Here is a 26,419-nt window from a genome sequence, read left to right as displayed (position 1 = left end):
TTTTAAAAAATGTATCCAAGTTCAATGTGTTCAATGTGAACCTGGACAAAGTATAAAAATGTACAAAACAAGGTTGTTTAAGCCTTTAACCCAACAACTGAAGACTAAACAACCCCGTTTTGTACATTTTTATACTTTGACACATTATTTTTAAAGTCACTTATAATAAAAGTAGGAAAACCCATTGAGTTTTCCCCAAAAACGTTAGCTCTCTGTAACAAACTTGGACACTCCAAGTCAAGAATCAATCATGACAGCACCAAATAACCACTTCAAAACAATTCAAGATCACAATAGATTTGCACTGGCCCGGCGGAGTTCCGTGCCTAGAGATATTGGCCCCAAAGACTAGCGCCCCTTTCGGTATTTCTTTATGTATTAATCAGTTCAAAGCACAAGAGAGTGGTTAGGGTTTCACTCTCAGACCCAAATGCCCTGCAGAGTGAGCCCAGGCCCCAAACCGCTTAAAAATTGTTTACAAGGGATGCCAAAAGCAGAGCCCCAAAAGCTTTAGAAATAAAGCAAACTCTCTTTTTCTCTCACAAACTCACTTGAGTTTTTAAAAATAAAGCAAGGGAATTCTCTCTCTCTCACACACAAATTGCGTAGCCAAAAGCTGAAAATCAGCGCCGCAATTTCCGAAGATATCCGTACGATGCCACGTCATCATGCCAACGCATTTTATGGAAATATCAGCTGCTGCTTTTTAGGGTTAGGGTTAGGGTTTTGAACAGGTTTTAGGGCTAGGGTTAGGGTTAGGGTTTTTGGCAGATTTTAGGGTTTGCAAGTTTTAGGGTTAGGTTTGCAGAATTAGGATTTTTAGCAGCTCGGCTCCCGGGAAGACACGTCATCACTTTGTGACTCTCTCTCTCTCTCTCTCTCTCTCTCTCTCTCTCTCTCTCTCTCTCTCTCTCTGCTTCGATCCCTAACGCTTCCTCTCTGCTGCACTCCGCCTCCTGCTTCTTACCCCAATCCTGCACTACATCGGGACGCGCACCTACTGATACCCTCTGCTTCACGCTTTCAACCGGTATCAGAGCCCTAGGGTTTCACAAGGACCTACGTAGGTGGCTGGACAGCAAGCAAAAGGTGTTTTCTTGCAACAATCTCCACTTCTATCGCGAACCCCCTTGCTTTCGGGGTCACCGGGGATACCTGGAGTGCCAAAGCAGCCCAAAACAGGCTGTTTTTAGGTCAAAAACGGGTTATTACAGCAAAGTACAGGTTCTCTCATGATGTATTATGTTGTGGGAACACCCAACACAGAGTGCCTACCTTGGAGGACATTGAATCTCTAGCCTTTTGGATACTGATGTATATGTATATGATGCCTCGACTGTCAGAGAGCTCCATTGTATCAGCTCATCCCCCCCCCCCCCCCCCCCCCCCCCCCTTCCCTTTTGTATTCCCAACTTTCACCCCACCCCTACCCACTACTTTCTTTTCAGTTCTTTGTACTTTTTGTACCCAGACTTAGATTCACCACATGTAACCTTTTGGTCTCACAGGTCATTTTGGCCTTTTAAAGACCTTAATATTACATTTCATCCCCCCCCCCCCCCCCCCCCCCTCTCTCTCTCAAAAAAAAAAATCACAAGTCATAATGATCTCCCGCATCGTCAGCAGTAAGCCCTCTACCGCCCATGGTAGTGGAGACTCTTGCAGACAAGTATGTTTCATCCAAAGATAGACTTTTATACAAAGCTCGGCTGCAGAGGCAGGTGAGTAGCTCATGGTAGGCACCGATGACACATTGATTCCACACACAGGGTCTAGATATAGGGTGGCTCCCACCCTTTAAACGCCTCTCTCATAGTGAGAGGAACCTGATCCTCAGACAGGATCTCAGATAGTAATACATTTGAGAGACATGGATTACACAAACACTCTCCTTCATCGAAGATGTATACACAGACCACTTCATGACTACTCTATAAGTTGGCTTCATCCTGCAGCCAAAATATACACACATATATGCCACATAATGCTAAGAGTGGCGATCAAATAACTCACAAAACTAGAGATTGAGGTGGGCAGGCAGCACAGATTGGTAAAGACCAGAGGACATGCAGGGTATGTGGAGGTGGGGTGGAGAGCAAGGAGTACTATGTATGCAGATGTCCAGCATATGAGAGGATACGTGTAACAGGAGGGCACCATGCGCCAACTGAAAAACAGACTTTTAGCACTTCAACTAGAAGAAGGCTTCATCCAGCAGTCAAGATATACAGACATAATGCTACACATACATACACATAATGCTAGAGTGGCGATCAAATAGCTCACAAACTAGAGATTGAGGTGGGCAGGCAGCATAGACTAGAGGACATGTAGGGTATGTGGAGGTGGGGTGGAGAGTGAGGAGTACTATGTATGCAGATTCCCAGCATATGAGAGGATATGTGTAACAGGAGGGCACCATGCGCCAACTGAAAAGAACAGACTGGAACAGACTTTTAGCACTTCAACAACTGAATGAAAAGAGAGGGAGAGAATCCATGGAAGAGACACGGAGTGGTGGAGTTCCACTCCCAGACTGCACTGGCCCCAATTCCTAGTGCCCCTTTCTGTATTTCTCTATATTGCTTCCACTGGTTAACAACTTCAAAGGGTTAGGATTCTAGAGTCCTAACCCCCATCGTCTTCAATGGTCGCCACGTCAGCAGTTTGTGACAGTACGGGGCTGATACACAGCCCTTTTCACAGGACAGCCGATGCTTAAAGTGCTATTAAGAGTCCAGATACCAAAGATAGCTAGATTGCTTCTTACTAGAGATCCAGAGACATAGGGAGACTATCCTCCACTTACCCCTACACACCCAGGGAGGCAAAGATAGTCACAAACCACGGACTTCTTTCACCCCAGCTCCACCCATCGACATTACGAGAGGGGTCACACTTCAGCATTCCTATAGAGAAAGAAACAGTTCTCTAGCTCTCTATCAAAAGTCAACACCAGCAGCACCGTCCAAATAATATGCAATAATCCAGAGATTCACTAGGACCACAACAAGGCCCCCTATGAGAGCAAGGGAATATCTGGTAACAATGCTCCTGGGTCCTGAAGTACTCTAACTCTAAAACTCCATCTCAACCATCCTTTAAAAAAACACTTAAAAGAACTAAAGCCAACAGCTAACACACAGCTTTTACAAGCTTAGAGGATGAATGACCTGCCAAAATTACAATAGATATTCAGATACTCCACATTTGTTTCGAATGATAGAAGTTGCAGAAAAGTGCGAGCTACTGCCAGAGAGTGACGGAATTGGATGATGTCATTCTATGAGCCAAATTTATATTTTGAAAAAGAAAAATTGCACCTTCAGCAAAAGCATATATACATTATTTCACTCGTCTCCCCAACTTTACTCAAGCATGCAAGACCCCTAAAATGAGCATTCATCTAATGTTATGGCTGCAGCTTAGGCAGGCTAGTCATCAAGAGCATAGAGATACCTTCTTGCAATGCTTCTAGCATGGTTCGTAAATTCTGTCTGTCCTTATCCAAGGTAGTCAACTGCACCCTGGAACAAGGCATAGATGGTTGTCAAATAAAAACAAACTCTGAGTTTCCTTTCTTGCTTTTTTCTGGGTTAAACTAAGATATTCTTATGGCGCAAAGTAATTGAAAACGCTTCTATGATAGATACTGACTTCAACTGCAAAGTTCTTATGGATCATTGCAATTTAAAATGTTTCTGTGGTAGAAACTTGAGCATTCAATCACAGCAGTGGTGGAAGAAGTCTATGCAGGCTTTCTACCAAGAAGAGGCCCATGTATCAGCTGCCTCATAATCACTTTGTGAAAGTAATTTCTTATTATTTTGAATGGAAGAAGAAACAGATAAAGGACTCTGAAGCAGTCAATGAAAAAGAAGAATGCATAACTAAGTGTGCCATCTTTTAAAATATGGTGCATTCATGTGAAGACTCAAAAACTGCAATATGTAAGATGTATCAGATGGTTGTGGCTAATGGCAAATTTGTGCAAACATGAACTTCAACAGAAACGACACTCTGCTAAAGGCCCTGCATTCCTTAGTCAAATAAATTGTTAAGCCATCAAGCAAGACCTTTAAGTATCCTTACTATACAGCCCAATTATTCTACCTTCAAACTTCTGTCAAACACACGAGACTTGGTAAACCCAAACCTGAGTATCCAAAACAGCTCCCCATTGACAAGCACTCCATCTCAATAATACAGCGTGACAAGTAGACAATCCTAGTTTTCCAAAGTGAAGCCTACCCTATGATAAAGTGGAATCAATTTTGCCGCAGTTTCTTTGCGACCCTACCTGAAAGAATCATTGTCCGCTTTCAAGGTCTCAAGCTCTTTTTGCAGCTTCAACTCACTTGAGCGCAACCTCAGTACCTGTTGAAGAAGTGAGAAGACTGTGACAAAGATAGTGTGCACGTAAACATGAGAGTAAGATGTAAAGATGCAGTGATCTGTTGAGAATAAACATATGAGCAAGTGGGAGAAATCAACCGAGTGATGTGAAAAAAAAGGGGGAAAGAGAAGTAGAAACAAACAGAGGGTCAACAAGACGACACTTGGAACACTTGCAAGAAACGCTAAAATCCCTTTAAAATTATGCACCTTGTAGTGTTACCTAGGTCAATGTGTGCTTCATGCCAAGAGATAAACAATGCTCTCAAAAATGCTAACCTTTTCCTCTAAACCAATGACCTCCCCAGCAAGAATTTGTGAGCGCTCCACTGCAGAGTTGTTCTCTTGTTGAGCTCTTTCCCTCTCCATCATAAGGCTACTTAGAACTAACTGCTTTGGAGAACGGTAACAAAAACAATAGTTTAGAATCCAGGTCAACAGCATGAAAAGCTTTAATTGTTAGCTACACCACAATGTGTTTCCCTGCCAAGTGGTTGCTTAACACAGTTGAGGTTTAGGTTGCATGCGAACCATTTCAAGCATTTCCATATGAGCGATGCTCCCTCACAATACATAAATTGATACAAAACCAGTAAAAAGGCAAGATAGTGCGACTGCAGAAGAAGATTTGAAAGTCTTCAACAAGCAGAAAAGGCATAGATTTAACAGTCAAAAAGCGAGTATAAACCGTACACAGAGTATATGATATAAGCAAGTTATTGCTGAAACAAAATCTTCCTCCTCACCACATGCCAAAGGTACTATGGTTATGACAACGTGATATTACCATATGCCATATGTACTATGTTCATAATGCAGGTACTAGGGAGTGTCCCCAGCACAGTTCCACAATCTGAAAAGGCTTTCAAATTCTTGGACGGTGACTTAGTAGTCCTCAATTAAAGAGCTCCAAAGACAAAAATTTAAGCTACCAGCTTTAAAAGTTGAAAACAAAGAGTTCAGTGGAGCTCACCGACTGTGATGTGACTTCTTCATTCTTTTTTTCCAGGTCCACCTGCAGCTGATTGATCATAGCTCCCTGTTAGAAGAAAAAGTAATGAGATAAAGATTTTTCTGCATGGTATGCAATCAACCACATGTACAGTGAAATTCCAGATAAATTTCTTGCAGTAATCAATTGGCTATTTTCTAACAACTGTTATATTAACAAAGCTCGCGATTTGTGGACAATGCAAAATTGATCCAACAATTTTAGATCAGGGTTCCTGGTGCGTGATATTTGACCAAAACATAGAAAGGGGGGGATGCCGTTTGACTGTATAGAACAGTAATAGACTAGATTCTTGTACTCTTGGTAAATTACAAGAGGCACATGAATGAAGAGGAGATCCTTATACAACAAAGTTACAAACACAGTTGATATTTAACATTTGCACGAAACTGCATATAGGAATGCCTGAAATAGACTGCTAAGCAGGTGTGGAGCATCTATCACGACAGAAAAGGTCCAAGTGACTGAGTAATAAGTAAAGTATTCGCTCCAAGGTTTTTGGCCTGCAGTGGCAAAGGCCTTAGTGTTCAGTTGGTTTTTTTAGCTTTGGAGATAAGGTAATGTTTGCTTTAAGTGGTGGGTGATGATCTCTTGTTTTCTTTTAGAAAAGATTCAACATAAGGTATTCTTCAAGACTGTATGGTTATTCTTTCGACTCAAATACTTCTATTTCTTCTTCGTCAATGAGAGTACAATCTCCAGACATTGCTACAAAGGGGAGAGCATGTGGAAAAGGGGACCTAAACCCTCCCATTTCAGGCCCAGATGCCCAGTGATAGCCCACAACAGGTGCTGGCCCATTCAGCCGAACTTCCAGGTCCCAGTGCCACCTCTGTTACCACACACAATTCCTCCTGGACATAGCACAGTAGAAGCCACTACCCACGGCTACATAGGGCAGATTTGAAGATGAAAATTCTCCATATACAGAAAAGGAGCAGAGACGAATGAAGAGTGAGGTCATGATGGTGACTAAATGGAAGCTTCGTAGTACGGCTCATCATCAGACTTCATGCCAGATGGGATGATGCTCTTTGCGCTCTAAAGATCGCGGCCCACCTCCATGCACATCTGTTCTCTCATTGACACCACCCTCTCTGCTGGCGAACCTGAAAACAAGATTTCAAAGACTTCATTTTCTTCAGACTTCGGAGGGTCTTGCTTGCATGATGGCTCCTTGCATACGGGAGGGCAATGTAAGCCCTTGCATGTTGGCTCCTTGCATAATGGAGGGCTTTCATTGCGTAGCATGCAATCAGAGAGTTGCAGGCGCTTCCTTCGGAGCACTTTCATGCAGGGCAGCAAGATACTTCTCAATAACATAGCTCTTGCTTTACAGGAGAAGCTTCTTTGGCTTGCCTGTGTCTCACTTACACATCTGTTTGTACATGTAAGAGAGGTACCAGCAGGTGTGATGGAGCTGGAGCAGCACATCAATGGATCAGATCTCTGTTTCCCTCAAGGATGGCACTAAGGTGCAGGTGCCAGATGTTCCCGGATAAGGAATAGCCTTGAGACCAGAAAACTTGATTCTGGAGTTCAGTGTCAGATTCAGAACGGAAATTTGTTATGCATTCACACTAACACAGGCACTAAACTTCAAAGAAAAGTTGAATGTTCCCAGTCAGCACAATTCCTTCAAAGCGCATGTAACCAAAAAATTGTCACGCCCCTCATACAGTCGATCCATGGTAAGGTTTTAATCTGCCTACCATAGTTTTCAACCAAAAACCATTCACACAAAGAGAATTTATCATTGTAGTCATCCAGACCTGAGAATTGAAATCTTCAGTAAGAGCAGAATTTTGTTGCGACAAAGAATCTGCTAAAGATCTAGCTGCCTCTAGAGCCCGCTGCAGAGCATACTTTTCTTGAGTCAAATCATCAATGTGCTGCATCATATTTAAGAAATAAAAGCCCTGTCAAGTTAATGGGACGTAAACCCTCTGGCTTTCACAAATAAACTACTGATGCTAGCAAACCTGTTCCAGTGCAGCAAAGTCATCATTCCCTGCATGTTTTTGCTTTTCCTCTTGTTGGCTGAGAGTCTTTGATTCTTTCTCCTTGTCTAAAGGTGAATCTGCTTTTGAATGATCAGAAGCGGACAATGGCAATGAAGGGCCTTCTTGATGACCAGTTGAAGATGGAGCGATAGGTGAAGCTGTTCGGTTTGCAGATAATGGTTGAAACGGTGACTTGTCAAGAAGCCTTGAAGGGAAGAGGGGCTCTCTCTCTACACGTTCAGAAAAGGGCAACTTCTTTGGCTGCAAAAATGAAAAATCAGTCTCCTTCAGGTCCCATGATCTTCTACCATTGGATATCCCTGAGAACATATGCTGGCCATGCAATTCCTCTCTCTTGCTGTCGACTAATTCATCCTTGGTAGATGATGACAGACTGATGACTGAAGCATCTGAATCTGCAAGCTCACATGAAAGCCGAAGCACCCTTACTAAAGACAGGGGAGAGAAACTTTGATACAAATTTCAATGCATCACTTGGTAAGATAGCATGGATAAGCAAAACACCACAGAGCAAGCAAAAGCTACTTCTGTGGCAAACCATTACCATTCTCTTGAAGCTTGACAGCCAAGTCACCGACCGACTTACTCGGAACTATGGCAGCAGTATAAGGCATGTATCCTGAGAAGGAAGAAACTCCCTGGACAGAATCGTTTGTTATGCTTGTTGTCTCATGAGACTCGCCGCCACTTGTTTGCTCCAACTGTGAATCTTGAAACAAACTCTCCTTTCTCTCGTCTTTGAGAACACTAACAGGTTGAGCATCCTGACCATTAACACCACTTTTCCCACCATTCCCTTCAGTAATGGGACCAAAACTAGGACCATTGGCAAGGCCCTCTGAATGCACATCACTTGAAACTGCCCTTTCTGCTGCTTTATTTTTTCGTTTCTTTCTAAACTCATCAAGCTGCAACAGAGTCAAAAAGAAACCCAACACCTAAAACATTCTTCAAAGGGCGAGTAATTTGAACAATTTAAGGAGCAGAAAACATGAACAAATTGAAGATAGAATGCACACTCTTAGGAAAAAACCCCTAAGAAAAGCCCAGGTTCACCTACAAAGGAGCATGCACATTCAATAATCATGGTGGTCATCCGCAAGACAATAAAACAATCAGCTCCATCATGCATAGTATGAAAAATACTACAACATCCACCCACACCATCATTGCCCAGCTTTTGGTGTAGAAATAAGTATCTACATATGTTCCCAATACATCGCGCACCTCTAGAGACACACAGATACATGAGCATAAGTAAGAAAGAGGTCTGCGCATAGCTAAACAAAACCGTTCAATGTAAGAATTCGAACATAATTGATAGGGCAGACACAACACCACAAGATAAAAAGAATATCCACAGATGGCAACTCAGACAAAAACAGCTATCAACAAACCATCGACACAATTCATACAAACCAGAATATGTATCAATAAGCAAGAAGAATAACAGCATAAGCATTCAGCATTGGATTTAGAGCACGCTCAGGTAAAAACATGGATATGAACCTAATCCACTCATTCCACTAGGCTTAGAGAGTTTATCACACTCATAATTTCTTGCATTCACACCATGATCTCATAAACATGTGACCTTAAATATCTTCAAGAACTGTTGATGCTGGACAATGCGTCTACCCTGTGTCACAAAATGATGATGCAGCATTGAACCTGAAGAGGGAAGCAAGCCACGCTGGAGCTGCCTGAACAGAGGACCCGCCGTCTCTGACCCGGTGGGCAGGAATCCCAGCGGTTATTTGCCACATGAATCACGGTGCTGCTCACGTAGCTACACAGATGCAGCCTGACATGGTTGAGGCACTACAGACGCAGCCTGACATTGTGGAACAGATGCAGGCTGCTTGGCAGTGGACGTGGGGGTCACAATTGAAAGCAAACACTTTTGCATAGCTTTTGAACGATAGCAGTTGCTTTTGTACTTCAATGCCATTAAATGTGATGCACTCAGCAGATCAGAGCATGGTTGCACCTTGCACAAAGACTCCCTGGCTGTAACCGACTTGGACACTCCAAGTCAAGAAACTACCGCGACACCACAATTAATCACTTCAAAACAGTTCACAGTTCACAATTGATTCGACACTGGCCCAGCGGAGTTCCGTGCCTAGAGATATTGGCCCCAAAGATTGGCGCCCCTTTCGGTATTTCTTTTTGTATTAATCTGCAACTCAAAGTACAAGCGAGTGGGAGGCTCTCACTCTCAGACTCTGCGTCCAGATGGGAGGCCTGCCCACGTATTCAAAGAGTTTACAAGGGATGCAAAAAGCAGAGCCCCAAAAGCTTTTAAAACTCAAAAAGCTGTAAATTTTTAAAAACTAGCCTCTCACAAGGCTTGGTAAATTAAGGCAAAGGTGTCTCGGATTATTTCTACTTGAGATACAGAGACATAGAGACGCTCTATTGAGAGGGCAAAGACAGAGACAGTCCCAAAGACGCATCTCAGATTTCTTCAGTCTGAGTACCATAGAGGCAGAGGGGACACCACCATCACAGAGCTCGGTTCCCACCCACACACACCAGTGGTACTCTCATTGACCGAGCTATAGAGTTGGGGAGATCGAGACGACCGCGACTGAGGAGGGGAGCCACGCAGCACCGGCGGAGATTGCGGCAGAGGATCCACAGGATTCTAGCACGACACCCTGAGTGTCGACCAGGATAGGCTCCATGCCATTGCTTTATTATATCATGGTGACACTTATCCCCACTTTGTACCTTTGTGGCATGATACCATTGCTCAGCCTACCAGCCACCCATAGGAGTCGGTAGCACTCCTATCTCGGTTCTTTGTTTGTAGTTTTCTTTGTTTGTACCCAGACTTGGTACTAGACTCATCATTGTAATCAGTTGGTCTCATAGGTCATTTTGGCCTTTTGTAGACGTTAATATATCATTTCATTTCATTCCCAAAAAAAACGACGGCTACTTTCAAACGGAGAAACAGAGATACTGTACTATCACCAGGATCCTTACGAGTCGGGAAAACCTCCAGGATACATGATGAGCTACTAATGGAGAAGGTCCAGGTGATGCTCAAATCAGAGCTAAACTATATGAGGGATGACATCAGGAAGGAAATGCACGGGAACGCTGAGAGCTACAGGAACTCCATGTATGGAGACATGAAGAGAACTAAGGAGAGAGATCCGGGGGATACAGAATGAGGAAATTCAGACCGTGAAAACGGAATTACGATACCTGATCAAGGCCGAAGTAAATGTAGCAGAATGCGTTATGCAAAAGAAACTCGATGAGGCAGTAGCAAGTTTTGAAGCATGGAAAACAAATATGGAAAAGCACATGGGGGAAAAAGATGCAATAATCGAAGAGCTAAAAGGAGAACTTGCGGCTTGCAAATCTGCAACTAAGGAGAAAGGAGCTCGAGAACATGAAGGATCAGATGAAAGCTCTACGGAAAGGAGATGAACAGAAATCGAAAACGGCATCTTCATGGGCGGAACGTCTTGTTAAGACACAAGAAAAGGTTAATGAAGCAGAGAAATGGATTGAGGATGCGAAGAAAGGGAAGGCCTAGATGCCTGAGACCACACCTACCTCCACCATTATTAATATGACCATTGAGGAAGAGCAGAAAAGGAAGAATCGGGCTCTGCATGTGCGAGTCACAGGAGTCAAAGACAAAGAGAATGTAGATGAAGAAGTGAGGGAACTGCTACAACGCATGGGCATCACAGAGCCTACTCACACAAGTGCATGGAGAGTGGGCAAGAAAGGAATCGACGAGAAGGGAAACGTAAAGGATAGGGCACTTATTCTCCGCTTCCCGAATATAGAAATAAGGATAGAATTTCTAAAGAAGAGGCCAACTCTTAAGAAAACCGGTATTTTCCTGGGAGATGACCTTACATTGGCACAAGTGGCACACATGCAAGAGTTGATGCCAGAGATCAGGGCAGCAAGAGAAAAGGGGAAAATCGCCTTTTATAGAGGAGGGAAAGTAGTGGTTCTGGAAAAGCACTCATCATGACGGTGTGAGACCTATGGGGCGACGCTCCGGATAGCGGCGTGCAATTGTAATGGATCATATAGGCTAGATGTAGGTGCCTTTGAAGAGAGCTTTAGGGACAGAGACATAGTTTTCTACTCAGAGACACACCAGATACCGGGACAACTTATGCCACATGTGAAGGGGTATTTATGGGAAACAGCTGGTCGACCAGGCAAGAGATCTCTACGAGGTAGCCGCGGTTCAGGAGGAGTAGCAATCTTATTTAAAGAGGATCTGAGACCACTACTACAGATTATCAGGAAAGATGAACGAGCAAGGTATATGTGGGTGAGAATGAGGCCGAGACAAGTAGATTTCTATATATCGCTATATGCTACTTCCCTCCAAGTACATCAGTCTACTCCTCACCTAAAGGACAGTCCCCTTTCTCCATATTGAATAATAACATATGGGAGTTCTCTAGAGATGGAGACATCGTTCTCTTAGGAGACTTTAATGCCAGAACGGCCAACTCTCAGGCAGTATTCTATAATACTTCTGAGGAAATGCTCAGAGAAGTGGATTTATCACAGGAGGGGCTTACTAGAAATTCACAGGATAAAGAACACACTGAATATGGGAGACATCTCATGGAGATGGCAACTACACATGGTTTGGCCATACTTAATGGTCTAGAGAATTTCCCTTTATCTGGGGGATTCACATGCTTCCCGCACAGGCATAGGGCCAGTACGGTGGTTTATGTCATGACTTCACCAAACTTTATTTCTAGTATCGAGGACCTTAAGGTGGGACCCAGACCGGTTGGGATTGCAGTGGATAATGCTCTCTTGACCTTATCAATCTCCTTCCAATACAATGCCTCTCAAGTACAAAGGAAGAAGACACACACAAGATATACTTTCACGCCAGAGACTGATTCAGTCTGTGTGGAACAGATCTATAATAGGATGTGGGCAGCCGAGCCAGTATATACTGTAGAGGAGATTACTTCTCAGCTAACAGAGATACTACATGGAGCAACACAAGAGGCATACCCACATACTCAGCCTGATCAGAAGAGAGGATCTGGGAACATGCCTCAAAACAGTTGGTACGACGAGGAATGCAGAGAGATGAGAACCCAGGTCCAGAAAGAGCTTACACTTGGGATCATCACATATAAGCAGTCTCGGATTGCTCTTCGGCGTATAGTACGTCGCAAGAAAAGGGCATTTTTAGCCAAACTAGAGAAGGATTTATATCAGCTCTTCTTGAGTCAGGACTCACATGAGGCCTGGCGTTTATTTCACGAGCACTCGTCACCTCCGACAATTACTTCTACTGAGATTTGGGGTCAATATGTAACATCATTATATACGGTATCTGGACAGCCTCCATTACCAGATCCGCTAGGGCCATGCCCTGCTACTAGTACTTTCTTTACTACGGAAATGGTGGAAAAAGCCATTGATAAGATGAAGACAAGAAGAGCATATGATCATGAGGGTTTAGTAGCAGAACATCTGATCCATGCAAGGGATCTACTTTCAGAAGTCCTTGCTCGTCTGTTTAATCGGGTCATGTGTAAAGGATTACCTAAATCTTGGAAATTATCTACTATCGTACCTATTTTCAAGTCAGGGGATCCTATGATACCCGGGAACTACCGTACCATTATGGTGGGTCACACATTGACACGACTGTACGCATCCATTCTGGAACAAAAATTGAGTAGATGGGCAGAGAATGAGGGCATAAGGGCAACAGGACAAGCTGGATTCAGGAGGGATTATTCCAATTTAGATCACATTCTTACGCTCAGAGCCATTATTGAGGAAGGAAGAGCAAGCGGGAGAAGGATGTATTGTTGCTTTGTGGATTTTCGGAAAGCTTTTGATATAGTACCAAGGGCCAGATTGTTGCGCAGAATGCAAGAGTTAGGGGTCCCCAAAGAGATTATCTGGGGGATCATGGCCTTATACGGGTCAGTAACTGGTTATGTACGTACTCCAGAAGGGGATTCCGACATTGTTCATTCCACCGTTGGAGTAAAGCAGGGATGCCCACTGTCCCCTACTTTATTTGGTATGTATATAGATGAGGTATCAGATTACATTGATAGAGAGGGTGACAGAGGTGCTCAACTTGCAGGGTCATGGATCCCTTTGTTGTTGTACGCAGATGATATTGTATTGATAGCAGAATCACCAGATGGAATGATGAGGCAGTTAGATGCATTACATAAATTCGCGGAGGACAGCGGATTGTCAGTACATTTGGGTAAAACCAAAGTTATGGTGTTTAACACCACACCGCAGTGGGTTAGGAGATCGGCACCTACATTTGCATATGGCCAGGATACAGTAGAGTACACAGATGCATACACATACCTTGGTGTGGTATTTACAGGACCGAAGTTTACTCTTAAGAAAGCAACGGATGCTAGATTGTCCAAATCCTCTGCGGCCTTGGGAGGGTTGGAGAGGATGTGAAACCGGCCTGTTCAATCCAAAAAGAGCGGTAGACTTTACTTCAAACCTTGATTTAGCTTTCACCCATTATTAGTCGTCTATTCTACATGTACTTTCAAGACACAACAAAGGGGAGAGGGATACAGGCTGCTAGATTGCACCTGCATGAGTAGACCGACACCAAATTGGCCCCTAACTTAGGCGCCCCTTTCGGTATTTCTTTATTGCTTAAAAAAGGGAATAAACGTTGTGGTTCCCTACAAGCTGCCCTGCACAAGCTCGGCTGAATTTCAATTGTTCCAGCCCGATTTCGGTAGCATAACTGTACTAGGACCCTTCACAGTCAGTATTCCCACGCATTGACTGACTTTCCCGACGCATACGGGCACTTTACAAAACCTGGCGAGAATCTGCAGCACGCTGAATTCTCTCTTTTCTGCCCCGAAAATGCGCCAGATCACCTGTACAGCGGTCCCCTCGCGTCCCCGAACCTCCTGGGGGTATTAGGGACCATTTAGGGCCAAAACCCTAAACCTGCAAAAATACACAGCAGGCTGTAATTCACTGTTTCGGGCTCCATTTCGCGTGCCGATTGCATCCATAGCAAGTCCTCGAGCTCCCGCACCTATAGGGCTACTTGCCCTTTGAATCGGACGAGATTTCTAGCGTGAAACCTCTCCGAATTCACCTATACCTGCGGGGGATTAGCCGCTAGCTAATCCAGTACCTGTGCAAGAGGCTCTTGCCTCGGCAATCGCGCATGAACCCACACAACTATACATTGGTCAAATGAAAAGCCCACTAGAGGGGCATAACATACTAGTGCCCCCTTCTGTTGCATGAGGAAAGTGCACCAGAAGGTGCCACTTGGCACATTTATAAGCATTTCCCCGTTTCGGGGTTGCCGCCTAAAAATCTCCCAACCAGTTGCCCAGTTGACTTCACGGCAGAGTAAGAAAATGTTCCCCTTGTCATTCCGGAGGTAATGACGCAAACACATTTTCAGGTCCCAAAATAGCAGTTCCCTAGATTTTAGGAGATGCTGCCATTGTATCTTTCTAGGTCATCTGACCCCCTTTGTACACTGCAGCCACACCCAAAACTGAAATGTAGCCTCTGTAGCAAAGGATTCCACTTTGGCTAGTCAATGACCCCACTTTGGCTAACCATAGTCTTTGTCCGACCTTAGTGCTCTCTTGCCCTCGGGCCTGGACTCCCTCTGGACAGTTCCACACTAGCTATGCAATGCAGGGCAGTTAGATTTCCCGAGGGGTGTTTCCAAAAAGTGAAAGTAAATAGATAATAAGAAAGAAATCAACAAAAAGGATAGATAGTAGTCACACGCTGGTGACATACCCCCCTCTTGAAATCTCAAACGTCCTCGTTTGCATCTATGTCGTACATGCTCATAGTCAACATTGATGTATTCAACACCTGTCGACACATGTACGACACATACATGCTCATTGTTAACCCTCGTGTATTCAACACCTCGTCGACACATGTATTGCCTGCGTGTGAACCCTATCCCAATGACATAGTGGTAGCTTCGCACTCTGCCATTGCTTTGAGTCACTAACTTTCCAATGACAAAATGGCAGCTACACATTTTGCCACTGTCTTATAGTACACGTTGGGCCCAGTAACACTTTCGAGCATACCGAAACCGACAGTTTAAGAATGCAGTTACACATGTACCCTTTGATAGAAGCAATTACTGTATCCTTGACAAACTGATAAGAAATACTCACTTCTATAGCACTAACCATACTTTTGGACATTCCATAAGAGCAATCGCCAAACTGACAATCTGTACAGCTCTAACATTCATGTAACAGGTATTTCATTTGAGCTCACTTTAAATACCATGTACATCATTTGTTTCAGAAGCCATTGTCACACTAACAATCCATGTAGCTTTGAAACTCAAGGGGTCAAGGTAGGTTGCAAATCGAAGGCTTCAAGGTAAAGTGATAACACAGTTGGTGACTCTGCAAGTTCACCTTCTTCCATCCACTTAGCATCCATTGGTGGATAGTTTCCGAACTTTACCAAGTAACGCCTAGCAACCTTGCCTTTCACTTTTCTTTCCTTATGTGCCAAAATCTGTTCGGGGACCAAGATCTCGTCAAGTTCCTCGACTTCCGGCTGATCTTCAGCTGGCATATCCTCTCGCACATCACCCACATAGGGTCTGAGAAGACTCACATGAAACGCATTGTGAATCTTCCAACTGTCAAGCAATTTCAGCCTATATGCAACATCACTGATTATGTCGCACACTTGAAAAGGCCCATAGTAACGCATGCTGAGCTTTGGAAACACTCTTTCCTTGCCCTTCATCTTCTTTAACCTTGCCTTTTCAAAGCGTAAAAGCACCCAATCACCAAGTGAATATACCACTTCACGACGGTGACGATCAGCTGCTTTCTTTTGCTTTACCTCAGTCTTTTCTAAGGCCACTTTGACCTTCTTCTACATTTCATCCATGTCCTGAACATACTTATCTGCTTCAAATATCTTGTCCTTTGTATGCAGTATGGGAGGAACTTTCTTGCCACCTTCAACTATCTCAAAAGGTGCCTTGCCAGTGGATGAATGCACTGTATTATTGTATGCATACTCCACCAATGGCAAATATTGCTCCCACTTTCCTTTATGCTCTGACACATAGCACTTCAGCAGATCTAGGACAGAAGAATTTGCCTCTTCTGACTGCCCATCTGTTTGAGGATGAAATGACGAAGAGAATTTGAGCGTTGTGCCCATATTCTCAAACAAGCCTCTCCAGAAGAAACTTGTCATGCGTGGATCACGGTCGCTAACAATCGACTATGGCATGCCATGATACTTGAAAATATTGCTCATAAACAAGCGTGCCATCTGATCTGGCTTTATCTTCTTCCTGACAGGAGTAAAATGAGCCTGCTTGCTGAATCTGCAAATAATGCCATCGTTTCCTGTCTGCGTTCTCGGAAGATCAAAGATAAAATCCATAGCAATACTTCCCCATGGTTTATCTGGAATAGGTAGTGGTTGCAATAACCCTGGTGCCTTTTGCCTGTCAAACTTGACCTTTTGGCAAATTAGGCATTCTCGCACAAAGGCATCCACATCTCTTCTCAATGTGGGCCAATAGAAGAATGTCTCAACCGCTTTAACCGTAGCATCGATACCACGATGCCCTGCATACAGTGGGACATGACTCTCTTCTATAACTTTGCGTCGCAATGGCTTTGTGACACACAATCTGCCATGCATCATCATGAACCCATCTTTGAGAAGATAGTGTTCATGACGTTGTCCATCCATTAGCTACTCGAAGACGCTTGCAAAATCTTCATCATTTGCATACTGTTCTCTCATATCATCAAGTTCATGATGATAAGGAATTGACACAGCTGAAATTTGTGGCTTCCTTGACAAGGCATCAGCCACGACGTTCTTCTTACCTTCCACATGCACAATCTAAAAATGGAACATGGACAAGATATTTGCCCATCGCATATGCTTCTCAGATAACTTTGTCTGTGTCAAGAAGTATCGCAAGGTCTGATGGTTCGTTTGGACAACGAAATCTGCACCTAGCAGGTAGTGTTTCCAACTTCAGAGCGCATGAATCACAGCCAGTAACTCTTTCTCATAGACCTGCATGGTCATCTCTGGCCCTTGCAAAATTTTGCTCTCATAGGCTACTACCCCACCATCTTGCATTAGCACTGAACCAATGCTACTACCAAAGGCGTCACACTGGACCACAAATGACTTCCTAAGATCTGGCAACACAATGACTGGATCTGAAGTCATCTTTTCCTTTAAGAGATTAAAAGCTGAAATCTCTTTCTGTGTCCATCTAAAGGTGACTGCCTTCTTTTGAAGTGCATGTAAAGGTGAAGCAATCTCAGCGAAATTTCGGATAAACCTTCTATAATAGGAGCATAGTCCCAAGAAACTTCGGACATCGTGCACCGACTATAAATCTGGCCATGACTTGATCGCTTCAACTTTTGCAGGATCCATTCTAACACCATCGTTTGAGACAATGTGTCCGAGAAAATGAATCTCTTCCAGAAAAAATTCACTTTTCTTTGCATTGATGAGCAACCTATGACTGCGTAGCTCTTCGAACACAATGGCCAAGTGATGTCTATGCTCCTCTTCATTCTTTGAGTAGACTATCATGTCATCAAAGAATGTACCAACAAACTGCTGGTGGGACGGAAAATTTGTCCATCATCCTATTGAACGTAGCAGGAGCATTTGTGAGACCAAAGGGCATCACTAAAAATTCATAAAGGCCAAACGTTGTTCTAAAAGCAGTCTTGTGCACATCCTCTGATCTAATGCGGATCAGATGGTACCCACTCTTTAGATCTATCCTCCTAAACATAGCTGCTGCTCCTAATTTGTCTAGAATATCATCAATTCTAGGTATAGGGAACCTATTTTTGATGGTATTCTTGTTCAGTGCACGGTAGTCGATGCACATACGCCATGAGCCATCCTTTTTCTACACCAACAACACTGGAGAACAGAATGGGGATGAACTGGGCTGAATCAGCCCTTTTTCTAACAACTCCTGTACTTGGCCCATTATCTCTTTCTATTGAGCCGCACTAACCCTGTACGGAGGCTTATTTGGTGGGCTACTGCCTGGCACCAAATCTATCGCATGGTCCTCGGGTCTCTCTGGCGGTAATTGAGACGGTAATGAATCGAAAAAACAGTCACTATATTGTTGTAAAAACATTGACCTTTCTTTATCTAGCACAGATAAATTTGATTCATCACAATCTGACACTTCACGTGCAAAAACCAACTACGCAGAAAGATGCTTTTTCATTACAGAAGTAATAGCAGAACCTGATACAGTGGGAATAGACTCCCCTTTAAGCTTTACATCCAGAATGTGAGTGTTTCCCTTGCTCTGTACAGTGATCTTTTTGTTGTAGGCATCCATGATTCCCTGTACACGAAATAACCAAGGAATACCTAGCAACACATCACATCCGTCCAGTGGCATGATGTAAAATTCTTCAGTATCTACATAGGATTGGATATGTAAGCGCAACTTTACAATGATGGGTGTCACAGCTTCTGTATGACCAGGACATGCCAAACCTGCCTCTGCTGTATACCCCATCTCTTCAGGTCTGATTCCCAACTTTGAAGCCAATTCTGGGGAAATGAAGTTAGCTTTCGCACCTGGATCAAAGAAGATAAGAACTGTCTGATCCCTGACCTTTCCCCATGCTCTGCAAAGCTCACTTGCATCTGAATTTGGCTTATCGCCCACCATATCTGGCACTAGACCAGCCATGGGCTTCTTTCCTTTCCTGTCCTCCTTGTCTTCAGAATCAGCTGGCCTTTTCTTTGTAGGACAGTTGTAAGCAATGTGGCCAGGCTGCTCACAAATAAAGCATTTGTTCTCTGACCTCAGGACCTTCTTTTGCTCTTCCGACTTGCGAGGAAAACCTCTTTTCCATTTCTTCGCTGGTCCCTTTTCTGATTCAGTCGTAGCTTTGTCTTTCCCTGCGTTGGCTGGCTCCTGAGTCACTCTAGGAACCTCCTTGGGAACATACTTCTTCGCTGAATTTTTCTTGGCTGATCCTTCCTTGACGCCAGTATTAAATTCACAATCTTCTCCCTTGAGCAAACCATTGCCAGTGTTTGCTACCTCGATGAGCTGCGTCAAAGTAGTGAATTTGGTCTTCGTACAGTACTTTTTCAATCCTTTGGGTAGGCCACAACAGTATTTTTCAATCTGTTTTGTCAATGGCACAAACCTATAGGAAGTTACTGGAGGTAGAGCTTTCCAAAACATTCGATTATAGTCATCCAGATTTCTGCAAGTGGCAGCATTAAGCTGGTGCCATTCTGTCATGACATCTGCTTCAAAGTCATCAGATAACCATGCTGCTGCAAAAATTTGCTTGAAGTAAATCCATGTGGACGGAGCTTGCCCTTGAAGCAATAAAGTTGTCCACCATTGTCCCACATTCCCTGTCAAGAAAGTGGCTACCTTGCGGACCTTTGAAGCCTCTGTAAAGTTTCCCCCTGCATAGGCCTTGTCAAACTGCTGGAGGAATGAGAGAGCCTTCTTCCTGTCATCAAACCCTGTAAAGGTCGTGAATGTCACACCATTGCCACCTTCTTTGTACGGAGTTGGCCTCTCCAACGGCGTTAATTTGTCATATGGAAGTGACTGAAACATGGGAACACTGTTAGGGTTCATTTGTGTTCCCTGACCGCAATTAAGTTGACCTGGAAATGCCATATTTGGCTGCTGATTTGTAATTCCAGCCATACCAAAATTTGCCTGTGGCATCCCAAATTGGCCCTGAGTGCTTTGAAACCCTGGTAGCATGCCCGTGACACCATACATGGGGTTAGGTATCATTGTTTGAGCACCCCCAAACACTGTTCCTGGCGTGTAAAACTGATTTCCACGTGCATGACCAACCATGCTCTGGAATACCGATCCACCTCCAAAATAGCCAAGGTGTACTGAAGGTGGTGGGAAGACCTGTTGCATAGCCTGTAGGTTGCTTCCCTGCCCATTAGAACCAGCTATAGGCTGCTGAAAAGTGGCGGACTGAACTAGTACAGCTTGAAAGACTGGGATCTCAGCCACCTGTTCTTGCACCTTAGGCACAGGTTGTGGAGAAGAATGTTCTCCGTCAAGTGTACAGGTGTTTCCATTGACTGTGCTGTATGACTCACCTGTTCTTGAGCCTTAACAGACTTCTGAATACGATCCAGTGACACAACTTGCTGAGACGGAAGAGGAGGTTGCAGAAAGGCTAAGAACCTCGGGTTCTGCATTACTTGTGTGAACATAGCCACAGCAGTAGCCAACTGGGTCCTGAATATATCATCATCCGTCTGTGGTGGTCATGAAGACTAACCCACTTCATGTGTCTGTTGCCCCTGTGAAGAGGAAACCTCTTCAATCACATCATCTGGTCTGTCAGCCATAATTGCAATTCCCTGTGTCTGGTCTATGATCCCCTGTGTCTTCAAGCCCAACCTGACCAAGGCTCACTTCTATGGGAAAAAGTGATTTAGTCCCGGGGATGGAACCATGACACCGGCCTGTTCAATCCAAAAAGGGCGGTAGACTTTACTTCAAACCTTGATTTAGCTTTCACCCATTATTAGTCATCTATTCTACCTGTACTTTCAAGACACAACAAAGGGGAGAGGGATACAGGCTGCTAGATTGCACCTGTATGAGTAGACCAACACCAAATTGGCCCCTAACTTAGGCGCCCCTTTCGGTATGTCTTTATTGCTTAAAGGAGGAAATAAACGTTGTGGTTCCCTACAAGCTGCCCCGCACAAGCTCGGCTGAATTTCAATTGTTCCAACCCGATTTCGGTAGCATAACTGTACTAGGACCCTTCACAGTCAGTATTCCCACGCATTGACTGACTTTCCCGACGCATACGGGCACTTTACAAAACCTGGCGAGAATCTGCAGCACGCTGAATTCTCTCTTTTCTGCCCCGAAAATGCGCCAGATCACCTGTACAGCGGTCCCCTCGCGTCCCCGAACCTCCTGGGGGTATTAGGGACCGTTTAGGGCCAAAACCCTAAACCTGCAAAAATACACAGCAGGCTGTAATTCACTGTTTCGGGCTCCGTTTCGCGTGCCGGTCGCATCCGTAGCAAGTCCTCGAGCTCCCGCAACTGTAGGGCTACTTGCCCTTTGAATCGGACGAGATTTCTGACGTGAAACCTCTCCGAATTCACCTGTACCTGCGTGGGATTAGCCGCTAGCTAATCCAGTACCTGTGCAAGAGGCTCTTGCCTCGGCAATCGCGCATGAACCCACACAACTGTACATTGGTCAAATGAAAAGCCCACTAGAGGGGCATAACATACTGCCATAGAGGAGAGAGAGGGCAGTGCGTAGCGTGCAGGGCATCACTCCTAGCACCGCACTGTACATAGGAGGGAAAAGCAAGCACTCCATAGCTCTTAACCTGTGACAAAAATCTGCAAATGAGCCCTTCTCCTCTCTAAAATCAGCGCCCCCTTCTCTTGCATGAGGAAAGTGCACCAGAAGGTGCCACTTGGCACATTTATAAGCATTTTCCCGTTTCGGGGTTGCCGCCTAAAAATCTCCCAGTTGCCCAGTTGACTTCACGGCAGAGTAAGAAAATGTTCCCCTTGTCATTCCGGAGGTAATGACGCAAACACATTTTCAGGTCCCAAAATAGCAGTTCCCTAGATTTTAGGAGATGCTGCCATTGTATCTTTCTAGGTCATCTTACCCCCTTTGTACACTGCAACCACACCCAAAACTGAAATGTAGCCTCTGTAGCAAAGGATTCCACTTTGGCTAGTCAATGACCCCACTTTGGCTAACCATAGTCTTTGTCCGACCTTAGTGCTCTCTTGCCCTCAGGCCTGGACTCCCTCTAGACAGTTCCACACTAGCTATGCAATGCAGGGCAGTTAGATTTCCCGAGGGGTGTTTCCAAAAAGTGAAAGTAAATAGATAATAAGAAAGAAATCAACAAAAAGGATAGATAGTAGTCACAAGCTGGTGACAGGATGTGTTCACAAGTGCAGTTTCAGGAACCACGAACAAAACTTTGGCTCTTTGATACTGTGGTGGCTTCGGCTATGCTTTATGGAGTCCAGATTTGGGGACCATCTGTGGATCAGGATAATTGGAAGTCAATGGAGAGACCTTTGGTATCTATGATTTCCTGAATGATTAGAGCCAAGGCCTCCATACCACCCGCGATTACCCGAGCGGAACTAGCTGCCCCTCCAATAGAAATTGAAGCTCTTACCAGATCAGTGTCCTTTATACATGGTTTATGGGATACAAATATTGCCGATATACTAGATTGGCCCTCGATTCCTCTCGACAGTTAGCAATGAAAGGAGATACATCATGCTAGTATGCGCAATTGTCCTCGTGGTTTCAGAGACACGGGTTCAGTATGGAAAGATTACCCCCCTTCCAATACTCTCTTGAGGCTCCATCACTGGCAATCACACGAACGGAGATTAATAAAATCATCCGCCAGGATCTTATACAGTTGGACACTAAGAGGACATGGGTAGACCCTACACAAGAATTGGGCACGAAGATGGCCGACTACAAAGAAAACTTCCTACAGCTATCTTAAGATGGCTTTGTGATTCGCCCGAGCTACATGGATACCCACCTGTCTCATGGTTTGAGATGTGCTATTGGTCAGATTCGTACATCCTCACACCTGTTGGAAATTGAATTTGGCATATTTAGGGGAATCCCACCTGAGAGCAGAATTTGCAAGTTATGCGGAATGGAGCCGGAGACAGAATTACACTACATATGCCACTGCACTGTATACTATGAGATACGTGGGCGTTTCCATTGCCTATTTAAAGAAGGCTTTGGACCTCTAGATAGAGTCATGCAATACCAAGATCAAAGGTGCTTAGGCCTGTACCTACTGGAACTACATCGGCACAGGGATAATCTAATGAGAAGACAAAGAGCACTACAGCCTGAGAGGCAGATCACAGATTTCTTTGGATCGAGAGAAGCAGGAATGGAAGGAGAAGCGAGAGGCGAGCAGCGAGCACAAGGGAGTACCCACATTCATACCAAAGGCACCCTCATTGACAGGGCGATTGAGTTTAGGAAATCGAGATGACCACGATCGAGATGCAGAAGCACACTTCAACGGAAGAGACTACAACAAAGGATTAGAAGCATTCTAGCTAGACACCCAAAATGCTCCTAAGAAGTTTATCTAATACTTTGTATTTAGTTTTTCGCATTTATTTTCACATTTTCATACTTTTCAGACATTGTAACAAACTCACCACTTTTGTATCAGTTTGGTCTCATAGGTCACTTTGGCCTTTTGAAGACGTTAATATAACATTTCATTTCATTTCATTTCTCTCTCTCTCTCTCTCTCTCTCTCTCTCTCTCTCTCTCTCTCTCTCTCTCTCTCTCTCTCTCTCTCTCTCTCTCTCTCTCTCTCTCTCTCTCTCTCTCTCTCTCTCTCTCTCTCTCTCTCTCTCTCCATATGTTCACCTCTCTCGCAGTGAGAGGAACTTGGTATTGAGACAGGATCTGTGGCAGCTATACACTAGGAGAGTCTGGGAGGCACCTAGCTTGGGGACGAGGATGTCAGATTACAGAGACCAGTTTCTCACCATATTGTCTGGGGGGGTTCATACAGAGACCACGCTACATGGACACATATATGCCACACAGCTCACGGGTGGCGATTGGTCAGCTGAGAGTGGCTTCACACAGGTTAGAGATTGAGATCGGGAGACATACTGGTGTTCCCAGGGAGGAGCGAATCTGCAGAGCCTGCACAGAGGAGGTGGAGAGTGAGGAGCACTTTGTATGTAGATGCAGAGCATACACTGAGATCAGAGGCAGGTATGAGGCCTTATTCAGAGGACAGCCCACTCTCCAAGAGATCATGGAATCTCGAGATCAGAGACAGCTCGGACGTTTCTTACTAGAGATACAGAGCCATCGGGACACACTACTACAGCCACACACAGCTACATAGACAGAGGGGAGACAGTCGCAGCTCACAGACTTCTTTCAGAGGATTTCCGCCCCCCCCTCACCAGACACTCAGAGGGGGGTGACACTCCCACAGGCGGAGGTGAACCGAGCTAGACGACGACCATGAGTCACAGGCTACAGGGGCGCAAGCTCCCACCACCGACAGATCGAGGAGATCCGAGCCCGGGAGCGCCGTGCCACTGAGGAGCGAGTGGCTCAGATGAGGGCCGACCCGACAGCTTTCATCCCGGTAGCCTTGGCACCAGACCCACCCATGTACCACATCTTACATCCCCCCATTAGTACAGGATGGAGCTAGATAGCTTGATGCATTCTCATGATTGTACTACCTTGAGCATACAGACATGCATATACCCCTAGAGATAGAGCTCCATCCCTCCTCAGATACTCCACTACCTACATTCAGTTCAGTTTTGTATCAATTTTGTTTCATTTGTCTTTCCGATAGTCGGATGACATACACACCATGTACATTTGATTTGTCTCATAGGCCGATTTTGGCCTGACATAGACGTTAAAAATCTTTCTTTCTTTCTTTTCTCTCTCTCTCTCTCTCTCTCTCTCTCTCTCTCTCTCTCTCTCTCTCTCTCTCTCTCTCTCTCTCTCTCTCTCTCTCTCTCTCGTAAATTAAAGCAGGCTTTGAGTAGATTTCAGCCTTCAATTTTTACGTAGCCAAAAGCTGTCCATTCACCCTCCCACATGGCTGCCTGCCCACGAAGGCCGCCACATTTTTCGGAGTTGTCCTTACAATAGGCCACGTCAGTAGTAGGCCACGTCAGCATTGACCAGTGGGGCGGGTGTATGTGTGTACTGAGCAGCCACGTCACCAGTTTGTGACATACCCCCCTCTTGAAAGCATTGTAATCGCCCTCGATTACGCTTGCAATACAGACAGAAGCCATAAATTGTCTTAGCAGACACTGACTGTTAGTACCGACGCACTAGGAACACACATCTAGCACATGTACCAATTGACAATCACATCACAGGACATCACATGACAAATCACATCCAACATTCATTCGGATCTCAGAACATGATTTATTGGCAATGCAATTAGCAATCGCATCTAGATCCACTGAAGACCTCATAGATGCCCGATTGACTAATCCCTATTCAACCATGTCTATCGAGATCATTCACACCAAAATGCTGCAGTCATTTCGTCTATCAGTTCGTGCACTTACACAAGTCAAGAACAAATCAGTTTCATATTATCCGGAATTCCATTTCAAAAAGTCATACAACAGAATACTATCAGCTCTCAGTACCCCTGAAGCTCAAAGAGACATCAGTGACTCTAGTATTCAAAAATCGAGGCATCTGTTGACAAAGGAGCGGAGTAACTCGCCTCTTGTGCAACCCACTGCACCAGATCTCCGGCCAAGCTAAATTCAGGGTTCCATTTGGAGTAGACTATGCTAAACCAAAAACTTCAAGATAAAGTTTCACAATCTGAGGAGTATCTGCTAGGTTCTCCTCCTCCATCCACTTCGCATCCAATGCAAGATAATTCTTACATTTAACCAAGAACAGCCTTCTCACTTTACCCTTATTCTTTCTGTCCTTATGTGCCAATATCTGTTCAGGAACAAGGATCTCCTCGTTTTCTTCCACTTCGGGTTGCTCATCAAGCTCCCCATCTTCGGGCACATCACCTTTAAAAGGCTTCAAGAGACACACATGAAATGAATTGTGAATCCTCCAAGTGTCGGGCAGTTTCAGTTGGAAGGAGACATCATTGATCTTTTCGCAGATCTGGAAAGGTTCGTAGTATCGCATACTAAGCTTTGCAAAAAGCCTCTCCTTTCCCTTCTTCTTTCTCAGACGTGCCTTCTCAAAACATAAGAGCACCTAATCATTCTCCTTCAATTTCAAATCGTGACGATCGCGATCTGCTCCGTCTTTCCTAAGATTTCTGCAAAGCCTCACGGACCTTGGCAAAAGCCGTGTCCAAGTCGCACGTGTACTCATCAGCTT

The 26,419-nt window shown here is 44.6% G+C and overlaps 1 protein-coding gene across 1 annotated transcript in view; it reads right to left on the bottom strand.

The window, feature by feature from the left end:
- BLI (protein BLISTER) overlaps positions 1–26,419 on the bottom strand; it is a 49,339-nt gene that overhangs the window by 8,021 nt on the left and 14,899 nt on the right. The window contains exons 2-8 of the mRNA XM_086511128.1: positions 7,976–8,339; positions 7,390–7,826; positions 7,180–7,299; positions 5,369–5,434; positions 4,675–4,785; positions 4,301–4,377; positions 3,460–3,527 (exon numbers count right to left, since the gene is read on the bottom strand). Coding sequence (XP_086367254.1) covers positions 3,460–3,527; positions 4,301–4,377; positions 4,675–4,785; positions 5,369–5,434; positions 7,180–7,299; positions 7,390–7,826; positions 7,976–8,339 — 1,243 coding nt within the window. The remainder of the gene's footprint in view (positions 1–3,459; positions 3,528–4,300; positions 4,378–4,674; positions 4,786–5,368; positions 5,435–7,179; positions 7,300–7,389; positions 7,827–7,975; positions 8,340–26,419) is intronic.

Source organism: Adiantum capillus-veneris, chromosome 4, assembly GCF_014529385.1.
Source record: "Adiantum capillus-veneris isolate H3 chromosome 4, ASM1452938v2, whole genome shotgun sequence".
Taxonomy (NCBI): Eukaryota; Viridiplantae; Streptophyta; class Polypodiopsida; order Polypodiales; family Pteridaceae; genus Adiantum; species Adiantum capillus-veneris.
Note: the sequence above shows the minus strand (reverse complement) of the source record. Positions and strands in the feature narration are given on the sequence as shown.